Consider the following 23,787-nt stretch of genomic DNA (forward strand, 5'->3'; position numbering starts at 1 on the left):
AATGTATTTCAACAACCAGTCGCACCAAGTTTTATGTTGTTATGAATTGATGAACCAATTAGTCCTTAAAGGGATAGTTCACTTTGAAATTAATTTTTGATGTTTTAGCTTACCTCAAGGGCATCCAAGATGTAGGTGTCTTTGTTTCCACAGTATTTTCAATTTTGATATTTTTAGGTCAAACCGTTCTTGTCTGTCAGATAATGCAGGTTTATGGTCACCACCTCAAAGAGCATGCACAGAGAAGTCCAAATTAAACATGTTGATTTAATGCCAGTAAATGTAAGTACACATTGATGGCCTAAGACACAAAACAAGCGGTTTGTGTGAGAAAACGAACAGTATTTATATCGTTTTACCTCTTGTAACCACAGCCACGTCCAAGTGATCTAAGAGCGCGGACGCTTTCGGTCTGTGCATGTGCCCGAAGTGATCTCTCACGCGTGTACGTCACTCATTGTTTACACAGAGATTTCTGAAGTTTACCCTTTAACTGTGAAGATCTAAACATATTTAGATATACATGAAACCACAACGGAAGACAATTTCTATACATCAACAGACAACGTTGAATTTTTTTCCGCAACCGCGTATACGTCACTTCCGTCACTTCACTACGTCACTTCAACTTCCGGCTGATGGACTTCCCCTTGATTGTTGATTCCAACAATGCCGGTGCTGGATAAACAGCCAGCATGCGTGTGACAGCAGGCTGCAGTAGGCTAAATTATTTACGACATCAGTAATGGACAATTCAGCTTTCAACCTGTAGGGGGACCGAAGAGGAAAAGTTCCTTGGTGTTGCTTTAACTTGCCTCTTCACATTGTCTGTATTCAGACAGCTAGATATGGCAATATGGATTCACTAATGTTTCCTTTATGGAGTAGAAGTTAATGTTATCAACAGATCAAAACCTTTATTCGTCAACAAGAGTTGGGTAAATTAATTGCATAATTTATAACAAAAAGAAAACAAAACCCACTTTTATTGGTTAATCTTGTACAAATCTTGAAATCAATAAGCTCTAAAAGTTAATTCATTATATCAATATGTATTCTGGATTTCTTTGAAAAAATGTGTTTTCTATAAACCATATTTATTAATTTACTTCTTTGCTGATCTATTATTGGTGATGGTTGAGGACATTCCCCATATAAAGCCCTTTAAATGTAAATGTACTGAATTATTATTATTATTAAATATTTTACATTTTTAATATATTTGTATTTATTTATCTACATAATAAATTGGAAAGATAATGCAATTAAGGCATTAAAGAAATGAGATATAAATGTAGTGATAACTAGCAGTGGCAAACATATGAGACTCTTAGTAACACATAGACACCACGGGGGGCAGTATTGAGTAACTAACTAAATAAAATTCAAAACAGCTCTCCTGTGTTTTTTCAGATGGTATATCTGGTCAGCATTGGCCTCAGTGTGCAAATTTTACTGCAAATGATAGGAACATTAAAGGGAGGAATATAATAAGAATAAAGACCAAATTATGATTGTATGAGTGGTATTAGAGTGGACCATATAGTGATTTTTTTTTTCCTAGCATTATTTTGTTTGTTTAAATACTGCCATGGAATCTACATCCTGTAGTGTTGGATGAGATTACTAACACTAGACCAATGATTGTGAAAGTGTCAGCCAACCTGAAACCACGTCATCATGTCTGCAGGAGCAAGGTGGCCATTTTCTCTCCCTCTTCTTCTTCTGAGTGAGACCTATAAATCAATACACAGCCCGCACCTTCCCTCCTCCCACCCAGTGCTTTCAATTAATCCAAATGATTTCTACAGGAAATCCGAAGGGCCAATCAATTCACCTGCACATTTCAATACTCTGCCCAATCCGTCCGTGGCTCACGCACGCCTCCATTGCTCTTGTAAAAACATTATTAATTGCTGCTCCAGCGAGCCATCCATCTTCCACGACCTCAGCAAGGGGGCCAAGCAGGCAGTGCGCAGCCCAGGAGTGTAATAATACTTTGAATGACTGCTCAGGCTCTTCACATCCCTCTCAGCCCATTAAAAAAACAGCAGCAGCTCCTCGGGAAAGCACTTGCTCACTGCGCTGACAGGGAAGAAGCTGATGTCTGTGAGAAAAGCTTTGTGGGGGATGGTTATGAAAAGAATCGGAGGCATTAGTTCTATTGATTATGTGGCTTTTCTGTATTATTTTTGTGCTGTTATGGAGTGGCTGAATACTTCCTGAGCGCAGCAGTTGGGAGGTTTTAAGGTGTTTGATCCCCAACAAACCTTTAACTTGAGTCTGACATAAGATATTGGTTCATGTAAGTGAGTGTATCTAATGTTCAGATGTGTGTGTGTGAATGTGTAACATCAAAAGGACGAGATGAGCCTTATTTACAAGAAGCTGTAACCAAGTTTTTCCCTCCCCCATCTGTCTCTTTTTCTCTCTCCCTCTCAAGCCAAAAATGAACAGCTGGTCTGTGGACTCAAAAGGTTTTCTTTTTCTAAAGCCAAAAAACAAAACAACACATAGACACACTCACACACACACACACACACACAGCTAGTCGTTGTCTGCACTGTTATCCATAAGGAGACTATGCAACAACAGAACAATCATAAATCTGATCTATCAAATTAAACATGTGTACAAGTCGATTACTAGAAGTACAACTAGACCACATCTGTATACAAAACACTTTCATTGTTCCTTCAAGGAAATAAAGGCCTGGGACGACGGACGGATAGATAGATGTTGATTCAAAGAACTGAAATGATTTTTTTCATAAAACCTCAGCAAAGTTTAGACACGTCCATTCAGTGACAACTCCTTTTGCATGCAACATGTTCGTGTTACAGTGAAAGATTCACGTGACTATAGACTTGTACTAAAATTAGCCTGTGCATATCACTCCGTCACCAACTACTCTGTCATAGTGATCTACCTCCCACATACTATCTTCTGTATCGACAGTTTGTCCCATGAAGATGATTCATGGACATGATTTGATGTGCTAAGAGCTGGCTCAGTGCAGCAGATGCAGTGATCAACCCTACATGCTCACAGGCCGTGTTAAAAGATGGTTTGTACATAGTATCATGCAGAGAACATTGTGAAGGCTGTGCCAATCAATTAGCACACTGCCTCGTTTGTCAAGGTTGAGGCCCGGGAAATAAGCCTAGCTGGCCTGTTAAGAGCCTATTGATTTTACCCTGCCTATACATTCAGAGGATACTGGGAATAGTCCAAGACCAGATGTATAAGAGAACGTACAGTGTTGAATGAATTAGCATTTGCAGCAGATTTGTGACCAGTCTTGCACTTTATGTGACAAACAATTGAGTGTAAAAGTACTAAGTAGTGCTGGTCATAGTAGATTAGCACAAAATGAATGGGCGTCACATTTCATAGATGTACAACATTATCTTTCTAAGGCCACCACAATCCATCTGTACCTTAAAAAAAGTGCTCTTTGACCTTGCACGACAAATTCTCCCTACCAAATGTTTAGTGATACTTCCTCATGTAATCATTTTTACTCTGTTTCTTATTTGAGATGCAATATGCATGTATTTGTATTGAATTATTTTTATTGAATTACTATGTATTTATCACAACACTATATAAATTTACATATGTATACTGTATGTATGTATAACTAGTATTTTTTTCTTGTTTTCCAGTTTGCAAAAGACCTTCAAGTATATGATAAATGTAATTGATAAATGTACTTGAGAGGCAACACAGCATAAATAACACAATAAGATCATTGACATCTAAACTATAAAGAAGTCATTTTTTGTAGTGAAACGGGCCACTTTTTTAAAATCTTCGAGTCTATATAAATATATTTAAATGTATACATACAAAATACTGTAGATCTTTTATATGAAAACAAAAACATTTATTAGCCATTCTACATTTGGTTTGTTTTGCCACAAGTCACAAATGGGTGATTCGGTCGTATCATGTTTAAGATGGTGCATGGGAGAAGTATTATAATTATGTGACAAAGTTAAGTATTCAATAAAATAAGAATATCCTTTGTATGTATTTGATGCATGGATGCAGCTCCAGTTGCTGTCAGGGTGGACTGAAGGGAACCTTTCCTTTTGGTTCACTGGAATGTCCTGTTTGTGTCAGCTGTCAGTCATTCATAAACAGATCCACAAGCATGAAGTCAAACTCATTATCATTCTGTGAGCATAATTATAGTTAATTAGTGAAGCTTTTTGTTGGAAGTTGATAAAGTGATTTAGTTTAATACAGGAAAGGCAAACAGGGATTGAGTCTCTTCCTCAAGGACAACATTTTGCTAGATAGGGTCTCTGATCTTAGGGAGACAAATTCTGCAATGTTTGTGTTCAGTACCTCTTCAAAATCACATTGTTATAGAAATCTACCAGTGTGGAAAACAGTATATGAAATACCTAACGCATTTTCACCAAAGGCGTCACCTTTTGACCATGCTTCAATATTTGACGCTTTAGGCGCCCTTTAGCGTCAGTTACATGAAGCGATCCTACGGCGTCAAAGCTGACGTGGGTAGGTTTAGGTCTGGGGTAGCAGCCCATTCTCACCCCCAAGGCGTCACTTAACTGACGCCTTGGGAAGCATTTGGACATGCTTCAATATGTGACGCTTTAGGCGCCTTTTAGCGTCAGTTAGATGACGCCCTAGGATCGCGTGTACCCTACCCCCACCCCACGCCTAAACCTAACCGCGTCCTCTAACAGACGCTTTCCTTTAGCGTCAGTTAGATGACGCCGTAGGATCGCGTCATGTAAGTGACGCTAAAGGGCGCCTAAAACGTCAAATATTGAAGCATGGTCAAAGGTGACGCCTTGGGGTGAGAATGCGTTGTCAGTTAGATGACGCCCTAGGATCGCGTGTACCCTACCCCCACCCCATACCTAAACCTAACCGCGTCCTCTAACAGACGCTTTCCTTAACGCGTCAGTTAGATGACGCCGTAGGATCGCGTCATGTAAGTGACGCTAAAGGGCGCCTAAAACGTCAAATATTGAAGCATGGTCAAAGGTGACGCCTTGGGGTGAGAATGCGTTGGGGGTAGGGGTAGGGGTAGGGTTACACGCGATCCTAGGGCATCATCTGGCTGTATGAAGGGCGCCTAAAGCGTCAGATATTGACAACGCATTCTCACCCCAAGGCGTCACCTTTGACCATGCTTCAATATTTGACGTTTTAGGCGCCCTTTAGCGTCACTTACATGACGCGATCCTACGGCGTCATCTAACTGACGCTAAAGGAAAGCGTCAGTTAGAGGACGCGGTTAGGTTTAGGTGTGGGGTGGGGGTAGGGTACACGCGATCCTAGGGCGTCATCTAACTGACGCTAAAGGGCGCCTAAAGCGTCAGATATTGAAGCATGTCCAAATGCTTCCCAAGGCGTCAGTTAGGTGACGCCTTGGGAGTGAGAATGGGCTGATATTGAAGCATGGTCAAAATGCTTCCCAATGCGTCAGTTAGCCTTGGGGGTGAGAATGGGCTACCACCTTAAAATGTTTAGGCATCCAAGCTACTGCCCTTGATATATTAAAAACAATCACTGGACACATTTCTCAATACATAGGTTGCTTTTTAAACTCTTCACACAGTTCTCCTAGAGCAGTTAATTCCACATTTAAAACACACTAAAACAAAACACTTCATACATGTCTCAAATAAACTAAATTTTCCGTAACGTTGTCGCTCAACAAACACACTTTGTCAATCATAAAAACACTAACATCAGGTATAGCATTGTACAAGTTTTTTTCTTTTGAAAACAATCTTCACAACACAAGAATGAAACTACTGTTCACTGCAGGATGTTCCATGGCCCTTGTTTGCACTACAGTACACTATTAATTGTTCCTCTTTTGAATGGGTAAACTGAAAGACTACTTGTCTAGGCGTTCAGTTACATCTAATTGTTTAGTGTTTAATTTTTTTAGATTCGGAATATATTATGGTAGGCTATTTTTACTGTAGAAAGTATGGTGTTTGTGTTTATAAGAAAATAATTCAAATGTCATTGCTGAATAGAATGGAATTCTATTCACTGTTTATGGAATTCACTGTTTATCCCTAGACTGCTGTTGTGATCACTGTGTGAAGAAGAGTTCTGAAAAGTGATTTAAGTCATGAGAGGTGTGTTCTAGCGATTGTAAAAAAAAAAAAAAAAAAAAAAAAAAAAAAAAAAAACTGTTTGTCGAGCCTATAGCAAAGTGCATCACTCAACAATCATTTGGTATTGCAGATGCGCCCCTTACTGGCAGAAGTATGGAACTGTCTCCTAAAACTTACTGTGGAAAACCCTGAAATGGTCTGTTATAAATAAATACTATTTATATTATATTTATATATGGTGAATGTCGCGGGTTTTGCTTATTTTGCTGTAGTAGGCTATCGGGCATTTGAAAATACTTTAGCTGTGCGTTTCCTGAAGGAAAAAAAATGCACACCTTCGTCACTGGACTATCGTCAACCAATCAGAATCAAGCATGTAACAGTCCGTATAAATAAGCAATATCACACGAGTAAAGAAGTCCCATGAGGCTCTTAGCAAGACTTTGAGCTCTGAACATGTCTAAACAACTTTTCAAATAGGCTCTATGTTTATAAGAGAAATGCTGTGGAAATGCTAAACAAAAGCAAGCGAAATGATACAAATTGTGAAACGGTTTCCGTGTGATAAGCCTACGAGTAATATCAGGCACGGCTGAAAAAGGCTCTCAGCCTATAGGCAACGGTCCAAAGTCCTTCTATTCACACAGTGAGACTATTTTCATTTTTAAAATGTGTACACGTATTGATATGTTTGTTGATAAAGCACTTGACACATGTAGTGTGTAATTACAATCACAATGGATATCATTCTGAATGTGCCCATAAGTCTATGCTTCATGCAGTTGTGGCTCTTTGTGGAAAACCTCGCCAGCTTTAGCTTGTAAAGTTCAGTAATTTATTCCCCCTGTCATCTGTAAAACTTATCAAATCTACCTCCTGCTGAGAGAGCGGCTAAACTCTTAGAAAGGCTCTGTTTCTGGAATATTCGTTATACATATTTAAATTCCAATAGGATGCAACATTAAAAGAGTATCAGAGTAAATTCGACGTGCTCATAAAAATTAAGGCTTTTATGAAATAACACTTTCTGTTTAAATCCTCAGAGGAAATCCTTTTAGAATCCATTGTTTTATCTCACGCCGCACACCTTTGATGAATTGCAAACTGTATCTAATGTCTTAAAAACAAGCTAAAAATCTGTGGAAGCTTTGGATGAATTATTGTGCAGTGAAACACATATACTTGATGGATGTGTTCTGCTTCATTTTCTGTTTAATCAATGACACAAGGGCTGCTTTGTGTGAGTGGAATCTAAGGCTATTTCAGTTATTAACATACGCACAACACATGCACATAATGGAAATCAGAGAAATTTGATATAACTTGTCAGCTATAACTAAACCTGAAATGAATGACAGCAGTAATAAAAAAATGATATGCATGAACATCTATGCATTAAATATTTAGATATCAGATAGGCTAATAAACCATATTCATTTTCTTCTGTCATTCATTCAACATCATAATCAGTTCTAAATGATGTGATTGTGAACCATAAACATGTTTCCAATGTTTCCAAGAATTCACAATTCAGCCTTTAGAGTTTCGTACAGTGGTTTCATACATATATCCGGACACCAGATGAAAAATGTTAGAGAAAATTTTTTGTTTTCTTTTCCAAAAGATGAAGGAAAGATTTCGATTTGATTTATCATGCCCATAATCCATAAAAAGTCATGTTCAGACAGGCAGTTAAAATGATATAGACGCACAGGTAGAGTATAAAGGAAAGTTATATAGAGAAAGGTGAAGTTCACACCAGACAGAGGTATGCAAGTCTCAAACACTAAAAGAAGCTGTCAGATATAATACTGCACATCACATGAATGAATAAAGACTCAAACGTATGGGACATGGCCAGGTTACATCTGAATCTTTCTCTAGTCAGCTGTAATAGAATACATTATTGTAACAGGCGTGAATTTGCCAATATAAATTGAATGTTAAAAAATATACATTAAATGTATTATTTTAGCCTTACTAAGTATCTTGACTGTATATATTTAATGCAAATTTTGTTGATTTTACTTTTAAATGTTTTACAGCCATCACATGATAAATACATCATTTTACGCAGTTAACTCTTTTAAAACTTGAATTTTTGGGGAGGGGTTTTAGGGCCCAATTTAGTACCAAAAAATATTGTTCTAAAATATTAAAAATGGTATTGATTGCTGATCACAAAATTTGGAATAGCTTCTGAATTCAGTGGGAAATGAATTGATGTTCTTAATAAGATGGTTTAATGATAATCGACTTTTACATATCTAAAAAAAGTTCATAATATTTAGCAATCAGCAAAGTAATAATAAAGCTAAAAATATTATTAATAATGAGGAAATAGAAAGAGTAGGCCTATATCATTATTCATTTTTGGGTGTTATAATAGATCATTAATTATGCTGGAAACCACATATAAATAATGTAAAAACAGAAAATGTCTAAACCCATTGCAATATTAAATAGAATAAAACATATTTTGAATCATTCTATGTATTGTATTGTTCGCTCATTCCATTCATTACTTATTGTGTGGAGGTCCGGGGTCATACATTTCATACTAATATAAATTCAATATATATGTTACAAAATAGAGCAATAAGTATTGTAAAACGGGCTGACTATTGTGTACCATCAAATATATAATTTATTAATTTACAAGCTTTAAAAATTGTTGACGTTTTAGTTTTACACTGCACAGATAATGTATAAAGTATATAATGATTTACTTCCAAATTGTATTCAGAGACTGTTCGAAATAAGAGACAGTCAGTATAAAGTAAGAGAAATAGCCTATGTATAAATAAATAAATAATTAAATAAGGGCAGGAACTAATACAAAAATAGATTTTTTTAAAAAAGAGAAAATTTGCTATAAGGAATTAAAATTGTGTATTTATTTCACTCTGTAAAGTTAAAACAATGTGATGAATAATTATACAACTCAATATGAATTATTTGTGTATGTAATATTAAATAAATTGTAATAATAGCCTTATAATAACCTTTATGTATACATTTTTGAAATGGTCTTGTTTTTTTTTTGTTTTTTGTATCAAATCCAGAGAGAAAAGTGACACTCATTAGATAAATATGTAAGGGTAGGGCATAATAAGCAAATACTTCGACCTTTTATGGTTATTATGTAAAAAATATTCTTTATTAGCTATGGAAAATTATCTGTGAGGACAGAAATACATTTTTGTTTAATTGAAATACAATAGCAGGGCTAAAGACTATATCACTTTGAAACAAAATCTGGTCCGTAATGGGGGGAGAGAGAGAAAAACAGATGCAGCCAACTACAGTTGTATCAGCATGATCCAGTGTGAATCTGTAGAGAGAGCTGAGGAGGACATCTTTACACCAGAGGGGGCAGCATACAACTACTGTTACCTGTAACATATTCTTTAAGTGACTGGAATATTACATTTAGAGAGAAATTCAGAATAGATCAACATAAGACCTTCGTGATCATGGTTATAGAGATGGCTTGTCTCTATAATCATGACAAAACCATTTCTCAAAAATAAAAAACGTAGATTTATACAAAATATGCTTATTATTCCATATTAAACACCTGTTTGGTGAGTAGCTAGTTTTGTTCCAAGAAGCATCTGTTTATGAAAATTAGATCGTTTAAAAGTAAATTTGGTAGAGCAAAAGGGACTGAAGACCACCAACCTGGTGGAAAAGTAAGGGTTATAAAAACTCTTAATGTAAAAATGTGCAAAGTTATCCTGCTCAGCCCTGCTACTTTTACACATATTTCACTCAGGAAAGATTGGTACAGATCGCCCTCTAGAGATATCCAACGGCTATTGAAATTCAATTATTTTTTCTTCTTCTTCTAGGGTTTATTGGTGGTTAGCAAAAAACGAACTGGTGCACCACCGCCTTCAACTGTTATGGCGTGTGGACCTATTGTGTCTAGGCTATTTAAAAATAACGATATCCTCTCACTTAAATAAATTTCTTTAAGAAATTGAAACTATAAATTATAACACCGATCTTTTGACTATTTTCCCAGAAGACCAATTAAATCAAAGCTTATTTTCATCTCTCCTAATATTTGGATCAAATTTCTTCTTTCTCTTTCATATTTCTGACAGGATATCATGACATGTTCTACTGCGTATTCCTGCACACAGAACTCACATTTCCCTGAGTTATGTTTACATACGGTATTTAATACAGTGTTACAGTTCACCCCATAGACATATTATGTCTATGGTTCACCCCATAGATGTATATATTATGTATATGGTTCACCCCGTCCTCTAAAATCTAAAAGGCGGGATTTCCACCCAAAGCATCCAATAGAAACATGGGACACGGGATGCGATTCCTGACCTTCCCGGTGTTCTTCCTTAAATAATTTAAACCAATCACAGAGAAGCCGTCTTCTTGTCAAAGCACATCATTGGGTATGTATATGTATTGACGTCCCTCGTCGCCAATCAGAGGAGGACATTGTGACGCTCTGCCCAATCACAAACGAGGACGTAGTTCCGAAGCTTATAAATTACAAGGTGACAAGTTTCACGGCGTACTACTCATTGCCTTTAGCTGTAAGCTTGTCCCTGTTACCCCGGGCCCTTGTGTGCTGGATCTAATCGGTGAGTCAGGTTATCTCTACATTCATCTAAATTCACATAGTGGGGAACTTAGCTTATTAAAATAGGAGAATTTCCGGAAGTTTCTGATCCGGCTAAAATAATTGCGGTGCCGTTCAGTGAAGCGCGTTGCTAATGCTTCGCTAGCCGCTTGTCAAAGTCATTTCGAATGAATGAATGAATGAGTCAGTCTGCGATCAAGTCTGAAGGACTTAACCAGAAGAGCAACTGGCAAATAACGCTTAAGCTCATTCGCGTCACGATTTACTATTGCTTTTTCAATGCACGGAGGTTTAATTCTCCTATTGCTCGTGACACTTGCAAAATGTCTGACTCGCGCTGGGCCCGTATCAGCCTGAAAGCTCGCACTGCTCCTCAGCCTTTCAAGCGCAAGCGTTTTAATACTTTAATGACATTTAGTTACAGTTTGTCTGCTGCCATGTTTAAATGCCATTTATATGCGTTTGTTTCAAGTAAGTTACCATTCAAAGCTATTGGTGACCTTCACTATCCAGCTTGTCCGCGGGAGCTTTCTGCGGCTTAGAACTCAAATTAACCTTAGACCCAAATTAACCATAGATTATTAGTCATTTTGTACTTGATTATGTGTTTTTAGGCAAGTAGCTTGGCCCTTGTGCTCAGGCTGTTCAAACGGTTGTCCAAAGGTGACCTGAAATAAGTCTAAATAGTCAACCAAAGTAAATATGAATATTTAATGCAAACGTGCATTAACTTCCACTCAACAGACATAAGTTACATACTTTCTTGATGGAGTTAGTGCTGTTGTCACAATGTTGACCGTTTTATCAGGCTCTAATAACTTCAGATTTAATGGCTGACTCTATCCCTCAAAGCTTGTGTTGGCTGTTTTCAGTACAGTAGTACAACATGACCTTTTTGCTGTCATCTGTATGACCACTGACTTAAAGGGGGTGTGCTCTCGGCATAAGGAAGTTTTGCACCCACTGTGGCTGGAGGTTTTTTTGTCAAAGCAGGTTTGGGTCCCTTATATGCATAAAGGCCATCTGTCATTTGGGTGCTACAGAAAGGATGAAACGGTTATAAACTGTTTGTGGGGTGGTGGAAATGCACTGATGGCTTGGCTTAATTAAATCAGAAGTCACTTCAGTTGCTGGAAGAGTTGTAATCATATTTATCTCCAGTATTGATGCCACAAACTGCTCTTGGTGCATCAGGTTCTTGTTGCCCACTGTGATTCACTATGCTTAAATTTTAGGATCAGGTGATGCATGGCATGAAATCGTATGTTGATGACACTGATGTTCTTTTCTTTCACCTGTCTAACATCTGTCTTCTCCACAGGCTTCAAACATGTACGCATGTGCTAAGTTTGTCACCTCACCTGCTGTGGTATGTATTCAAGCTCTAATGTCACATTCTTTTGGCTGTTTCAAAAAATTACTTTAATGACATTTTTAGAGTCTTCTATTTTCTTACTTCCAAGGAAACGATTGTCTATGTGTTCGAACCGCATTTATCATGCATTTAAAAGCTTCAATTAAATGTTCACTTTTACTCAAAACAACTTAAAACAGAAGACCATATTCATTGTGATACCAAGTTTATTCGAAAGCTAGATTAGAAGACAAGATAGAGCAGAGGAAAATTAGATGACTTTTTCTTTGTGTGCATTGATTTGAGATCGATTTCAGTTAAATTGATCAAATTAATGTGAATTTGAAACATGGTTTGGTAATAGAAAGCATATGCCATCATAGATGTTAAATAAGTTAGTGTGAAATTTAGTTCTTTCTTCCTTTTTAGGTCCGTGGAGGATCCAGGGTTTTGGCCCGGCCTGTTTCAGTCGTGTTCAACAGACCTGAAGCAAGAACTGAACAGGTAAAAAATAAAAAAGTGCCATCTGAGTACTTTGCCTGCTTCTCTTGCACATGCTTAAATTGTTTGCCCTCCCTTTCAGGCAGCACTGTTGCCAGTCAGCGAAGCAAGCCTTCTCAACCTAACCCGGGGTTTCCAGACCAGCGCTGTATCCAGAGATATCGACACAGCGGCCAAGTTCATTGGTGCTGGTGCTGCCACGGTGGGTGTGGCCGGATCTGGAGCTGGAATCGGGACGGTGTTCGGCAGTCTTATTATTGGCTATGCCAGGTAATCAAACTTTAAAATTAGCCTCTTAAAATTGATTTGTTATATGTAGCTTGTGGCTAATCACATTTTCTTTTACAGGAATCCCTCCCTGAAACAGCAGCTCTTTTCCTACGCCATTTTGGGCTTCGCTCTGTCCGAGGCCATGGGTCTGTTCTGTCTGATGGTGGCATTCCTCATCCTTTTCGCCATGTAATTTGGATGTCTTTTCTTCAAAGCAGTTCGACTCCCTTGATCTGGAGATTGGAACTGACATGCAGCTTAGGCCGTGGCACCGCCATTCCAACAAAACTACAAGAAACTCTCCCTTTTTGTGTTCCCCTGTACCGGTTTTCTCTATCTGAACGTTTTATGTAAGAACTCCCTTCACATAAGACCATCTGAATAAATGGTTGAAATCTGTTTGCTTTTGTTTGTTTTTTCTTCTATGAGAATGTAGAGTCTGAGAGAAGGTAGACTAGCCTGGTGTTTTTTGTAAACCATATTGGATTTGGGTTGACTGACTTTAAAAGTCAATCTAAATCATCTGACTCTTTGTAGAGATTTGCATTGCACTCTTAACATTTATTTAAATGTATCAAATTAAATTTACTAGCTCACTATGAACCTCCTGATTATATGCAATATTGAGACGTGTGCACAAATAGGCAAGTGTTTAACAATGTTCTGCAGAATCTCAAAAGTTCTGCTTCTGAGAAAGTTTGACAACCTAACTGAAGATGCTTCAAACTTTTTTTTCCCCAGTACAGTTAGTGGAGCTAAGATGGTGAAATCTGTAATTGTGTTATGCATAGTTACTACTTCTGTAATGTTTCTTTGATCAATGGTTTTAGTCATATTTTTTCATCAAATTTAGTTGATCTGACAACCATTGCATTATACATGTAAATATTGATTAACTTGTTTTTCATGAGCGCACCACAAACTAAGAACTAGTTAGAATATGCATACCAATTGAAGGTCCCATTTGTCCACTGTGGGTGGTGCTCCATCCATAACCCTTACAAAAATTATCCATAGTTTTCTTATAGGAAAAGTGTAGTAACCATAGTTTTTTTTTTTTTTTTGGCAGATTGATTACTATTTGTACCACAGTTTTACTAAATGCTGTGGTAAATGTGTAGTTACCAAAGCCGTGGTTAATTTTCGTGGAGCTGGGCAAGGTCAAGCTCAACCAATGCCGTCCAGAGATGTTGGTGCTGGATTTTACTTGGCTCTCTGCATTGAGCACCTTTTTTAGAAGTCAGGCTTCTGATCGCATATTGACTCGGTTCTGGGCCAGCTCTTATTTAGTGAATCAAAAACATGCAACTTGACCATAGGAACGTACGTGACCCATGAGCGTGACCGATGTAGTCCGATTCCACAACGAATGACTCTTATGAAATGATTCATTTTAGCGAATCATTGCGACCAAAAATGTCCGATTCCCAGGTCTACTACTCGCTTACTTAACATTTCAAACACATTTTGAGTTTTCTTATAACCAAATATAATTAAATATGAATTAAAATTTATATTATCCAAATTCGTATTCAATAAATGTACATAAATAGTGTTTAATGGAACCAGAATCGTTTAACTTTCTTACAACTCCCATTGAATCTCCTCAAGGAGTGCACCGCTAGATGGCGCTGCTTCCTTCTTGAATGAGAAGGAAGTGAACATAGTGAAGAGAAATGAAACAACATTGGTAAACAGGCCAGGCCGAGCGAGGGGAATCTACGTTTACGTGCGTTTAGACCTTAAACTCAGTTATTCATTAATGTGAATGTTAAATGCGCAGCTATTTCGACTGATACATTAAAACCAGAGCTGCTTTCGACACAGGGTGTTATAGTTGAGATCGGTAACGTTAGAGGGAAACGGGAAAATATGTAGGAGTCATTTCTCTCTTCCTGCCCTCCTCCACTTGCCTCCGAGCGAGGAGAAACAGAAACCGCAGAAGAAACTGACTGATCTGACAGCTGATCAAACAGTTCGCGGCTGCTTCGCTCTCATCGACGATGGCGGATAGCGTTGGGGAGGAGAAGGCCAACGGTTCGGTGGGGTCGGTGCAGGGCCACGGAGCGCAGTTCTCCGCGAGTTTGGGTAATTCTGGACCTGGGCATTCATCAGCGTCCCCCCCGCCTCTGGCAGAGACCGGCCTGTCCGTGATCGCTCCCGGGATCCCGCACACCATCAGCCCGGCCGTGGAGAGCGGACTCGGTCTGCTGACCCATGCGCTCGACTCCACGCTCCCCGGGGCCCTTCCTCCATCCCTGCCGCCCGGTATCGGATCAGGAGTCCCGGCCGGAGCGGGCCTCCTATCCCAAATTCACGCCACCTCCTGGGATCCCACGTTAAGCACCGACTGGGACAACGAGAAGGCGTCTCAGCAGTGTATACTCCGCATAAAAAGGTACTTTTGCACTATCCTATAGGATCTGTATTTGTTTGGGGAAGTGTAAGACAACTTTTTAAAGTTATCCTGCGTGTAAACGGTTGAATTTACTTTCTAATCCAAACATGGTGAAAGGAATGAGCCGATTTATATTTACGGGTTATTTACATTTTTGTAGTCTAATTAATATTTAACATTGAACCGAAAACAACATGTTCATTTCATAAATGGAAAGTTGTTTAATTTGTTTTCATCTTAGGTATGCAATACTTGCATGAGAATTAATTATACAAAGTTTAGTTTGCAATGCACTTACTTTACTCGCTTGTGAGCATTATTATTGAGCATTATAATTTTCTGATGAATGCACTTATAATTGTGTAGTTGGGTATCAGACATCCACCAAATTGTGGTGTTTCCTGTCAGTACATTCAACCAGTCCTGTCAAAATTTTTTAGTTATTAATTATTGGTAATAAATATATTTATAGCCTTAATGTTGTTCAAACTAATGACCAGTCAATCTCTACTAGCCTGGCATTCTCAAACCTTTTCCAGCCAAATGTTACAATTGTGTCTGCAGATTAACCTGTCATAGGCGCGACTGCCTTTTTATAAGGTGCAACAATGTTGCTACTCTCGGGAATTGCAGTGACTTTGGCATTGATCAGACGTCCCCAGCGGACTAATAATGAAAATGTGGACACGAAAATGGAAACGCTCAGTTACAATGAGTCAGTTGTGTTTGTGTAGTTTGGCTCTGTAGTACAGGCATCTGATGATTTTCTTGGCAGGGTGTGTGTACTGTGTGTGGCTTCTGCTTCCTCCTTGAGCTTTGACAAAAATGGCGCACACTGCCAGCCACAGATATTTCTTCATGTATGAGTGATCCCTCTGTTTTTAACGATTCTAAACACACTTTTTTTTTCATTTAGAGACATCATGTCCATCTATAAAGAACCTCCTCCGGGTATGTTTGTCGTTCCTGATCCTCACGACATGACCAAGGTAATCATCAGCAACAGAGGTCGCTGAAATATCACCATGAAAAGTCCCTCACAATTATGGTTATATTTCTGCAACATCTGTGTTCCCTCCCGCTATCCTTCCTTAGTGCATTAGGTTTCATGAAATAACAAAGCACAATACTTCTACAGCATTTATTATTCTAGATTAATGTTCATTTTTATAAACTAGTGTTCAAACTGTTTTTTTTTTTCACACTTTTATTCGTCAAAGATTAAGCATTAAAGTAAATTCTTCTACATTGTCGCAAAAGAAATATATTCCAAATAAATTATGTTCTTATGAACTTTATATTCATCAAACCATTTCCGCAAAAATGGGAATCAGCACAACTGTATTCAGCATTGATAATAATAAGAATCATATTATAATGCTATTATAAAAAAATGATAATATTATATAATCATATTATAATGATTTCTGAAGGATGTGCGTAAGGATGCTAAAAATTCAGCTTTGACCTCACAGGAATAAATTAGTTTAAATTATATTCAAATTGAAAAAAAAAATTAATTTGTAATAACATTTATAAATATTACTGTATTTTTGATCACATAAATGAAGCTTTTATGAGCCCAACAGAAACTTCAAGAAACATTTTAAAAACTTTACAGACCCCTAATGTAAATTTGTACTGTACAATGTAATGTAATGTATATGTGTATATACATTTGTTAAAGTATTATTTACAGCAGTAGTATATTTCGAAATTGTCCTAAATTATTTAATGCTGTAAAAAATGATGGAAATTGCTGTAGTTGAAAGCATGTCTGTGGTTATTCTCCCATATAAAGCCTCCTCCTGTCTCCACAGATTCACGCCCTCATCACCGGCCCCTTCGACACACCATATGAGGGTGGCTTCTTCCTCTTCCTGTTCCGCTGTCCCCCTGACTATCCCATCCACCCTCCACGTGTCAAACTAATCACTACAGGGCACAACACCGTTCGTTTCAACCCCAACTTCTACCGCAACGGCAAAGTTTGCCTGAGCATCCTCGGGTAAGAGTCATTTCTTGTTTAGGCTTTGATTGATTCTCACAGATATCTTACTTCACTCTGAAACTTAAGTGTTCACACCAAGGACGATAACTATAAAGTTTTGGTTATCATTCTAATTCTTTGAGTATAAGAAAGTCCACACCATAACTATAACAATAATGTCACAGAGGATCAATATCATTGAAATCACTGGAGTTATTTATTTATTTTTTTCAGTTGATAAACGATAAAGACATTAAAGGAGTAGTTCACTTTTCAAAAAACTTTTGCTGATAATTTACTCACCCCCATGTCATCCAAGATGTACATGTCTTTCTTTCTTAGGTCGAAAAGAAATTAAGGTTTTTGATGAAAACATTCCAGCATTTTTCTCCATATAATGGACTTCAGTGGTAACCAAAGGGTTCAAGGTCCAAAAGACAGTTTCAGTGCAAACTGTTCAAAGGGTTTTAAACGATTCCAGACGATGAATAAGGGTCTTATCAAGCGAAACGATCGCTCATTTAAAAAAAAAAAATGGACCTTGAACCGTTTGGTTCCCACTGAAGTGCATTATATGGAGAAAAATGCTGGAATGTTTTCATCAAAAGCCTTAATTTCTTTTCGACTGAAGAATGAATGACATGGACATCTTGGATGACACGGGGGTAAGTAAATTATCAGCAAAGTTTTTTTCAAAAGTGAACTGATCAAAAATCCACCCGACCGACAGAGTTGAAGCATTTAAAGCGGTAGACCGCAGCATGGTGTGGACGCTTGTATAGTTATCATTGGAATCAATTTTAGGAGAATATCTTTATAGTTTAAATCGTTTTGTCTCAATACGATCTGATATTGATTCTCTTAACCAGGGATGCATATTTGCAGATACACCAAAAAATTCTGCAATAGATTACACAACAACAACAAAAATACACTTTAGTTTTTTGAAATAGTTGTATAATTAAAGAAAGAAAATCAAGTCACACATGAGCTCAATAATCTGATAACCGCTTATGACATGCAACAGTCAAGAAAGACTATATAAAGGTGTCTCTTACAAATATATGGGTGTTGTTGTTTTTTTAAATAACTAACATGTATATAAATGTGTGTGTGTGTATATATATAATGTGTATGTTAGTCATTTTTCCAATATCAATCCATATCAATGTATTGTTACCCTTAGTAGATGCTAATATAGTTAGCTTTATAGTTATCGTTCTTGGTATGAATGAGCTTTTACTCAGATCCTAGCTGTTTCTTTCTACAGCACTTGGACTGGTCCCGCGTGGAGTCCCGCCCAGAGCATCTCCTCTGTTCTCATATCCATACAGTCCCTAATGACGGAGAACCCTTACCACAATGAGCCAGGCTTTGAGCAGGTACGACTGCTCCCACTTTCTTGCTTTAGAAGGTCCCTGTGCTGTGCTTTATTTGGTTCACAGTGAATGCGATTGTTTATTTGTCTGTTTGCTAGGAAAGGCACCCAGGAGACAGCAAAAACTACAACGAGTGTATCCGTCACGAGACCATGCGAGTTGCTGTGTGCGATATGCTAGAGGGTAAAGTGCCGTGTCCCGAGGCCTTGTGGTGAGTGATGATACCTCAGCCATTTTGCATAATCATGGTCCTTTTTAAAAGGCGTGTTGGCCGGAGTGTACTATTTATTAGTATTGCAATTTATTAATTTTCTTAGGAAATGATATAACTCAACAAAAAAAACATGACTTTTTTAATAGTCAGGCCTGAATCCATTTTAGAGTTTTTATCTAAAGCATATTTTTTAAACTTATTGTTTTTTTTAATATATTGCTTTTTTAATAACTTAGTCGCCATGAAAATAGCCAAGGAAGCTTGCATGGCGTTAAAACACAGACCGATCAACAATTTATTAAATGCACTGTTTTTCTGCTCCTAGGAGCGTGATGGAGAAGTCATTCCTGGAGTACTATGATTTCTATGAGGGGGTCTGCAAAGAACGTCTGCACCTCCAAGGGCAGAACATGCAGGTGATGACTGTTTGTAAATGTACTTTGCTACATTTTCATGTTGTGGATTTGTCACTTCGATTGTCATCATAACATTAGAAATACAACCTTATGCAAACATGTATGCACGTGTTATGATATTACACATGTTCCTATTTGCTGTGGTGAGTCATTCATGTCAGCATTTACAGAAGACCAACAAGAACAAAGAATCTGAGGTACTGCCACAACTCCTAGTAAAGAGTACTTGAGTTTAGCTGAATCACTGACTGCAGCTTCCATTCGCCTGCAGCCATTTCTGTGGGATTTCCAGAGTTGTTATTGTCCTCAAGTGAATTGTCCTCCTATGAATCAGTATTCAGGCATTTGTAGTCGTGTCACATACGACTGTTTTGGAACTGTTATACAGACGTGGTTAAATTGTATTGTCTTTTGTTTGATTTGGACTTACTTTTTCTATAGTGTTGTGGTTTTGTGCTGATATATATATATAGCAGGTCAAAAAACGACTACTGTTTTATATATATATATATATATATATGAAGAGTTCAGATACAAAAGCCTCTAAATGCCATTTGAAATTTTCTTCTTTAATGATGATTTTTATCAAACTTGTTTTGTTTAAGTTCAGTAATTTCTCTTAAATAACAACTAATAGGTAATTATCATTGCCATTTAAGTGAAATCACTGAACTTAAATATGCAAGCTTGATAAAAATTATCATTCTAGAAGAAAATTTCAAATGGCACTTAGAGGCTTTTGCATCTGAACTCTTCATATATATATATATATATATATATATATATATATTATCATGATTAATATTTTTGTGCAAACCATAAGGATTCTTTGATGAATTGAAAGAAATAAAAACAACATTTATTTGAACTAGAATGTATTTGTAAAATTATAAATGCCTTTACTGGCACTTTTGATCACTTTAATGCATCCTTGATAAATAAAAGTATTTATTTCTTTCCCAAAAATAAGAGCATTGACCCCAAACTTTTGAATTATGGTGTATACCGTGTTATACAGTGGGGAGAACAAGTATTTGACACTGCCGATTTTGCAGGTTTTCCCACTTTACAAAGCATGTAGAAGTCTGTGATTTTGATCATAGGTCTTCAACTGTGAGTGACGGAATCTAAAACAAAAATCCAGAAAATCGCATTGGTTAGGTCGAACCGTTCGTGCCTGTCAGTCAGATAATGCAGGTCTATGGTCACCACCTCAAAGAGCATGCACAGAGAAGTCTTACGTAAACATGATTTAATGACTCATAAATGTAAGCAAGAACGGTTTGACCTAAAAATATCAAAATTGAATCTACTGCGGAAACAAAGACACCTACATCTTGGATGCCTTTGAGGTAAGCTAAAACATACCAAACATTTATTTCAAAGTGAACTATCCCTTTAAGGTCCGCTTTTCTGATGTATCAAATACTTATTTCATGCAGTAAAAGGCAAATTAATTATTTAAATCATATAATGTGATTTTCTGGATTTGTTTTTAGATTCCGTCATTCACAGTTGAAGAGTACCTATGATAAAAATTACAGACTTCTACATGCTTTATAAGTGGGAAAACCTGCAAAATTGGCAGTATCAAATACTTGTTCTCCGCACTGTGTATATAACATTTTTTGCTGTTTTGCAACTTTATAGTTGGCTCCTGAGTGTAGTTTAATATCCTAAACGTGTTTTGTTCCTTCACTTTTGTTCCCCCGTCAAATGTTTGTATTTCTTGCAGGATCCTTTTGGGGAGAAGAGAGGACGTTTTGACTACCAGGGTCTGTTGACTCGTCTCAGAGCCATCCAGAGGCGATTGCGGGAAAAGTGCCCGCCAGAGGACAACGACGGCGACTCTGACTCGGACACCAGCTCGTCCGGCACCGACCCGGACAGTCAGGGCAGCTCACAGCCTTAGAGTGCCCTCTAGGGGTGCACAGCGAGCAAAGGTTAGATCGTTTCCCTTTACCTGCAGCTCCGGACTCCTCAAGCGAGCACAGATCCAAGAAGAGCCGGAAAAAAAAAAAACTGGAGAATCTGCTCACGGAGAACAGAGATTCTGTTTCTTCTGATTGGTTAATATTTTTGCTCTTGCTCCTTGTGTGCTGGCCAATGACTGCCATTTTGTTTTGCTGTTAATTTTTTTTCCCTGATGGACAAGAGGTTCAGGCAGGGCAGGAGGGGGAATGAGGGCCTTGCATATAGATGTATGTGTGCGTGTGTACATTTGTAAGTGACAGAGATGTATACGCCGGCTTCTCAGCAGGCCAACACAGCCTCTATCTTTCGAGTCCATGTTTCTCTGTCTCTTGCTGCATCCATTGTAGAGCTAAACAGGAAAAAAAGAAGTTGTATGAAGACAGATAATTCATTATGATAATAAAATCACTCTTTAAACGAACCAGTTTATTTGCAAATGCACACATTTCTTTTTTTTTTTTTTGCTCCACTGTTTCTTTATAGTCTAATCAAAATGTTTGTTTTTCACTTATGGAATCATTCAAATAAATCTTAAATTGGGATACAAATTCATAATGAATAGAACACCACAGTTTAAGAGCAAGAAAAACGGATGCAACTTTAAAGAAATGTACATATGACTATATAGAGAACTTTTATTTTAATGTTCAATGTTCTTAAAATGCTATTGAACTGGTTAAAGTAACAGCAGCCTGCCAAGCACTCGTGGGAAAGGTTGCCTTTTGAGTGTCGGTTTCGTTTGGTGAACTCAAGTCTGTCTAATTGTGAAGCTGTTGAGTGTAAAAAGAGACATCTGTTCTGTAATTGTTCTGGGAATACTCCTGCATTTTCAATAAGACAGAAACACACTTTTACAAGCTTTTTGTTGTAATTTCACAGCAGTTTCCACCCCAGCCTCTGATCAAAGTGTCCCTCGATACTGCTACAAATGTCCTTCTCTTTACCGGGGATACTGTGGTCACTTGTGTCATCATATGCAAAGGGATGAAGCTCCCTAGTTCAGATTTGGAGAAAAGGAATGGGATCATATCCAACCATTAATTGACACCATGGTTCTACCTATGCTCCGATTAGTTTTCATGAGAGTCCACCGAAATATTTTGCAACAATCTTTTGAAATCCATCCCTTTAAATAGCAGGCATTTAATTTCCCACAGCATGCTAAACACAACCAAAATGGCAGCTTTTACTTTTCTTTGTACATGTACATTTTTAACGCGTTCTATCCATGGAAAAGCAGACTATATTTAAGACCTATACTGAGTGATTAACCATACACACACACACACACACACACAAAACTACTTTAGCAAAGTTATACTTTTTTCATTCGGGCTAAGTATAGTTCTGGGGTTTTTGCATGTGCTATCATTCTGATTTCTCTTGAGTGAGAGAATATATTCTGGTCTAGGACATCATATGTTGATTAAACAGCACTGTTAGGTTGCTTGACTCTTAAGTCTATTTTTCTCTTCTAGAACGCCCTGCAACAGGAAACAGTTCCTTAACTGTGAGTTTGACTTTGTGATGTATTAATGCTTTTCCCTTGTTAGCGAAATAAGAATGAATTATGTAAATAATTAATGTATCGATCAATTGCAACTATAAGGAAAAATATATATAAAATTGATTCTGATTACCTCTCTTTGATTGCTTTTGTTTGTTTGACATACTATTTTAATCATTCATAATGGCAGTGGGAATGTATATTATATTTCACACGTAATATTTCACTCATAATTCTCTTAATTTTATATGTTGAGGTTTTTTTTCTTTAATTATAAAAGTTATAAAATAAATGCATTCTATGGTCAAAGTGATTCATGACTGTGGGATTTTCATAGTAATTAAAAAAAAAGAAAAAATACTACTCTAATTACAGTGCCTTTACATTTTTTTTTTTTTTTTTTGTGAATTTAAAATTAAATAAGAATATATTCTTTACCATTTAAAAGTGTGGGGTCACAAAAAAATGTATTACGGTTTCCACAAAAATATTAAGTAGCACAACTGTTTTCAACACTGATAATAATCAGAAATGTTTCCTGAGCAGCAAATCATATTAGAACGTTTTCTGAAGGGTTAATGTGACACTGAAGGCTGTAGTAATGATGCGGAAAATTGAGCTTTTCCATTAGGTTACAGGAATAAATTACATTTTACAATATAATGAAACAATACAATATATTATTGTTTTACAATATTTCTGGTTAAATAAATACATCTTTAATAAACATAATATATAATATAATAATAACTCAAAGAATGACTGTGACTAATTTGGACAATTAGGATTTTAATTTAAATGTCTTGAGGTGATCTGTTTAGTCCACATCAGATCAACACAAAAAAAATGAGTTATATTTTAGTTTCAGGGCACCAGAAAATATTCCTAATGTTTTTTTAAAATCTCAGCAATCTGACTATATAAAAAAAGTATCCCATAAATGAGCACTTTACTGTAAGTACAATCGCTCTCGTCTTAGGTCCACTGCTACAGTATTGTTGAGAGGTCATTAGGGGGCAGTCGTGCGTCGTGTTTGTCACCACAGAGCAC

General features: G+C 37.2%; 2 protein-coding genes across 2 annotated transcripts; both read left to right on the top strand.

Moving 5' to 3' along the window:
• The first annotated feature begins 10,513 nt into the window (after window positions 1-10,513).
• On the top strand, window positions 10,514-13,258 carry atp5mc1 (ATP synthase membrane subunit c locus 1). The gene is made up of 5 exons (XM_039687756.2): window positions 10,514-10,735; window positions 12,056-12,103; window positions 12,518-12,592; window positions 12,672-12,859; window positions 12,938-13,258. Exons 2-5 carry the CDS (start codon window positions 12,065-12,067, stop codon window positions 13,050-13,052), a joined length of 417 nt encoding a protein of 138 aa, XP_039543690.1. The 5' UTR covers window positions 10,514-10,735; window positions 12,056-12,064; the 3' UTR covers window positions 13,053-13,258.
• A 1,286-nt stretch (window positions 13,259-14,544) lies between these two features.
• On the top strand, window positions 14,545-21,648 carry ube2z (ubiquitin-conjugating enzyme E2Z). Its single transcript, XM_039685737.2, has 7 exons — window positions 14,545-15,257; window positions 16,174-16,246; window positions 17,078-17,265; window positions 18,518-18,629; window positions 18,725-18,837; window positions 19,166-19,256; window positions 20,992-21,648. The coding sequence occupies exons 1-7, from the start codon at window positions 14,863-14,865 to the stop codon at window positions 21,166-21,168; spliced, it is 1,149 nt and encodes a 382-aa protein (XP_039541671.1). The 5' UTR covers window positions 14,545-14,862; the 3' UTR covers window positions 21,169-21,648.
• Window positions 21,649-23,787: the final 2,139 nt, after the last annotated feature.

This window comes from Pimephales promelas, chromosome 3 (genome assembly GCF_988280905.1).
Source record: "Pimephales promelas chromosome 3, fPimPro1.hap1.1, whole genome shotgun sequence".
NCBI classification, from domain to species: Eukaryota; Metazoa; Chordata; class Actinopteri; order Cypriniformes; family Leuciscidae; genus Pimephales; species Pimephales promelas.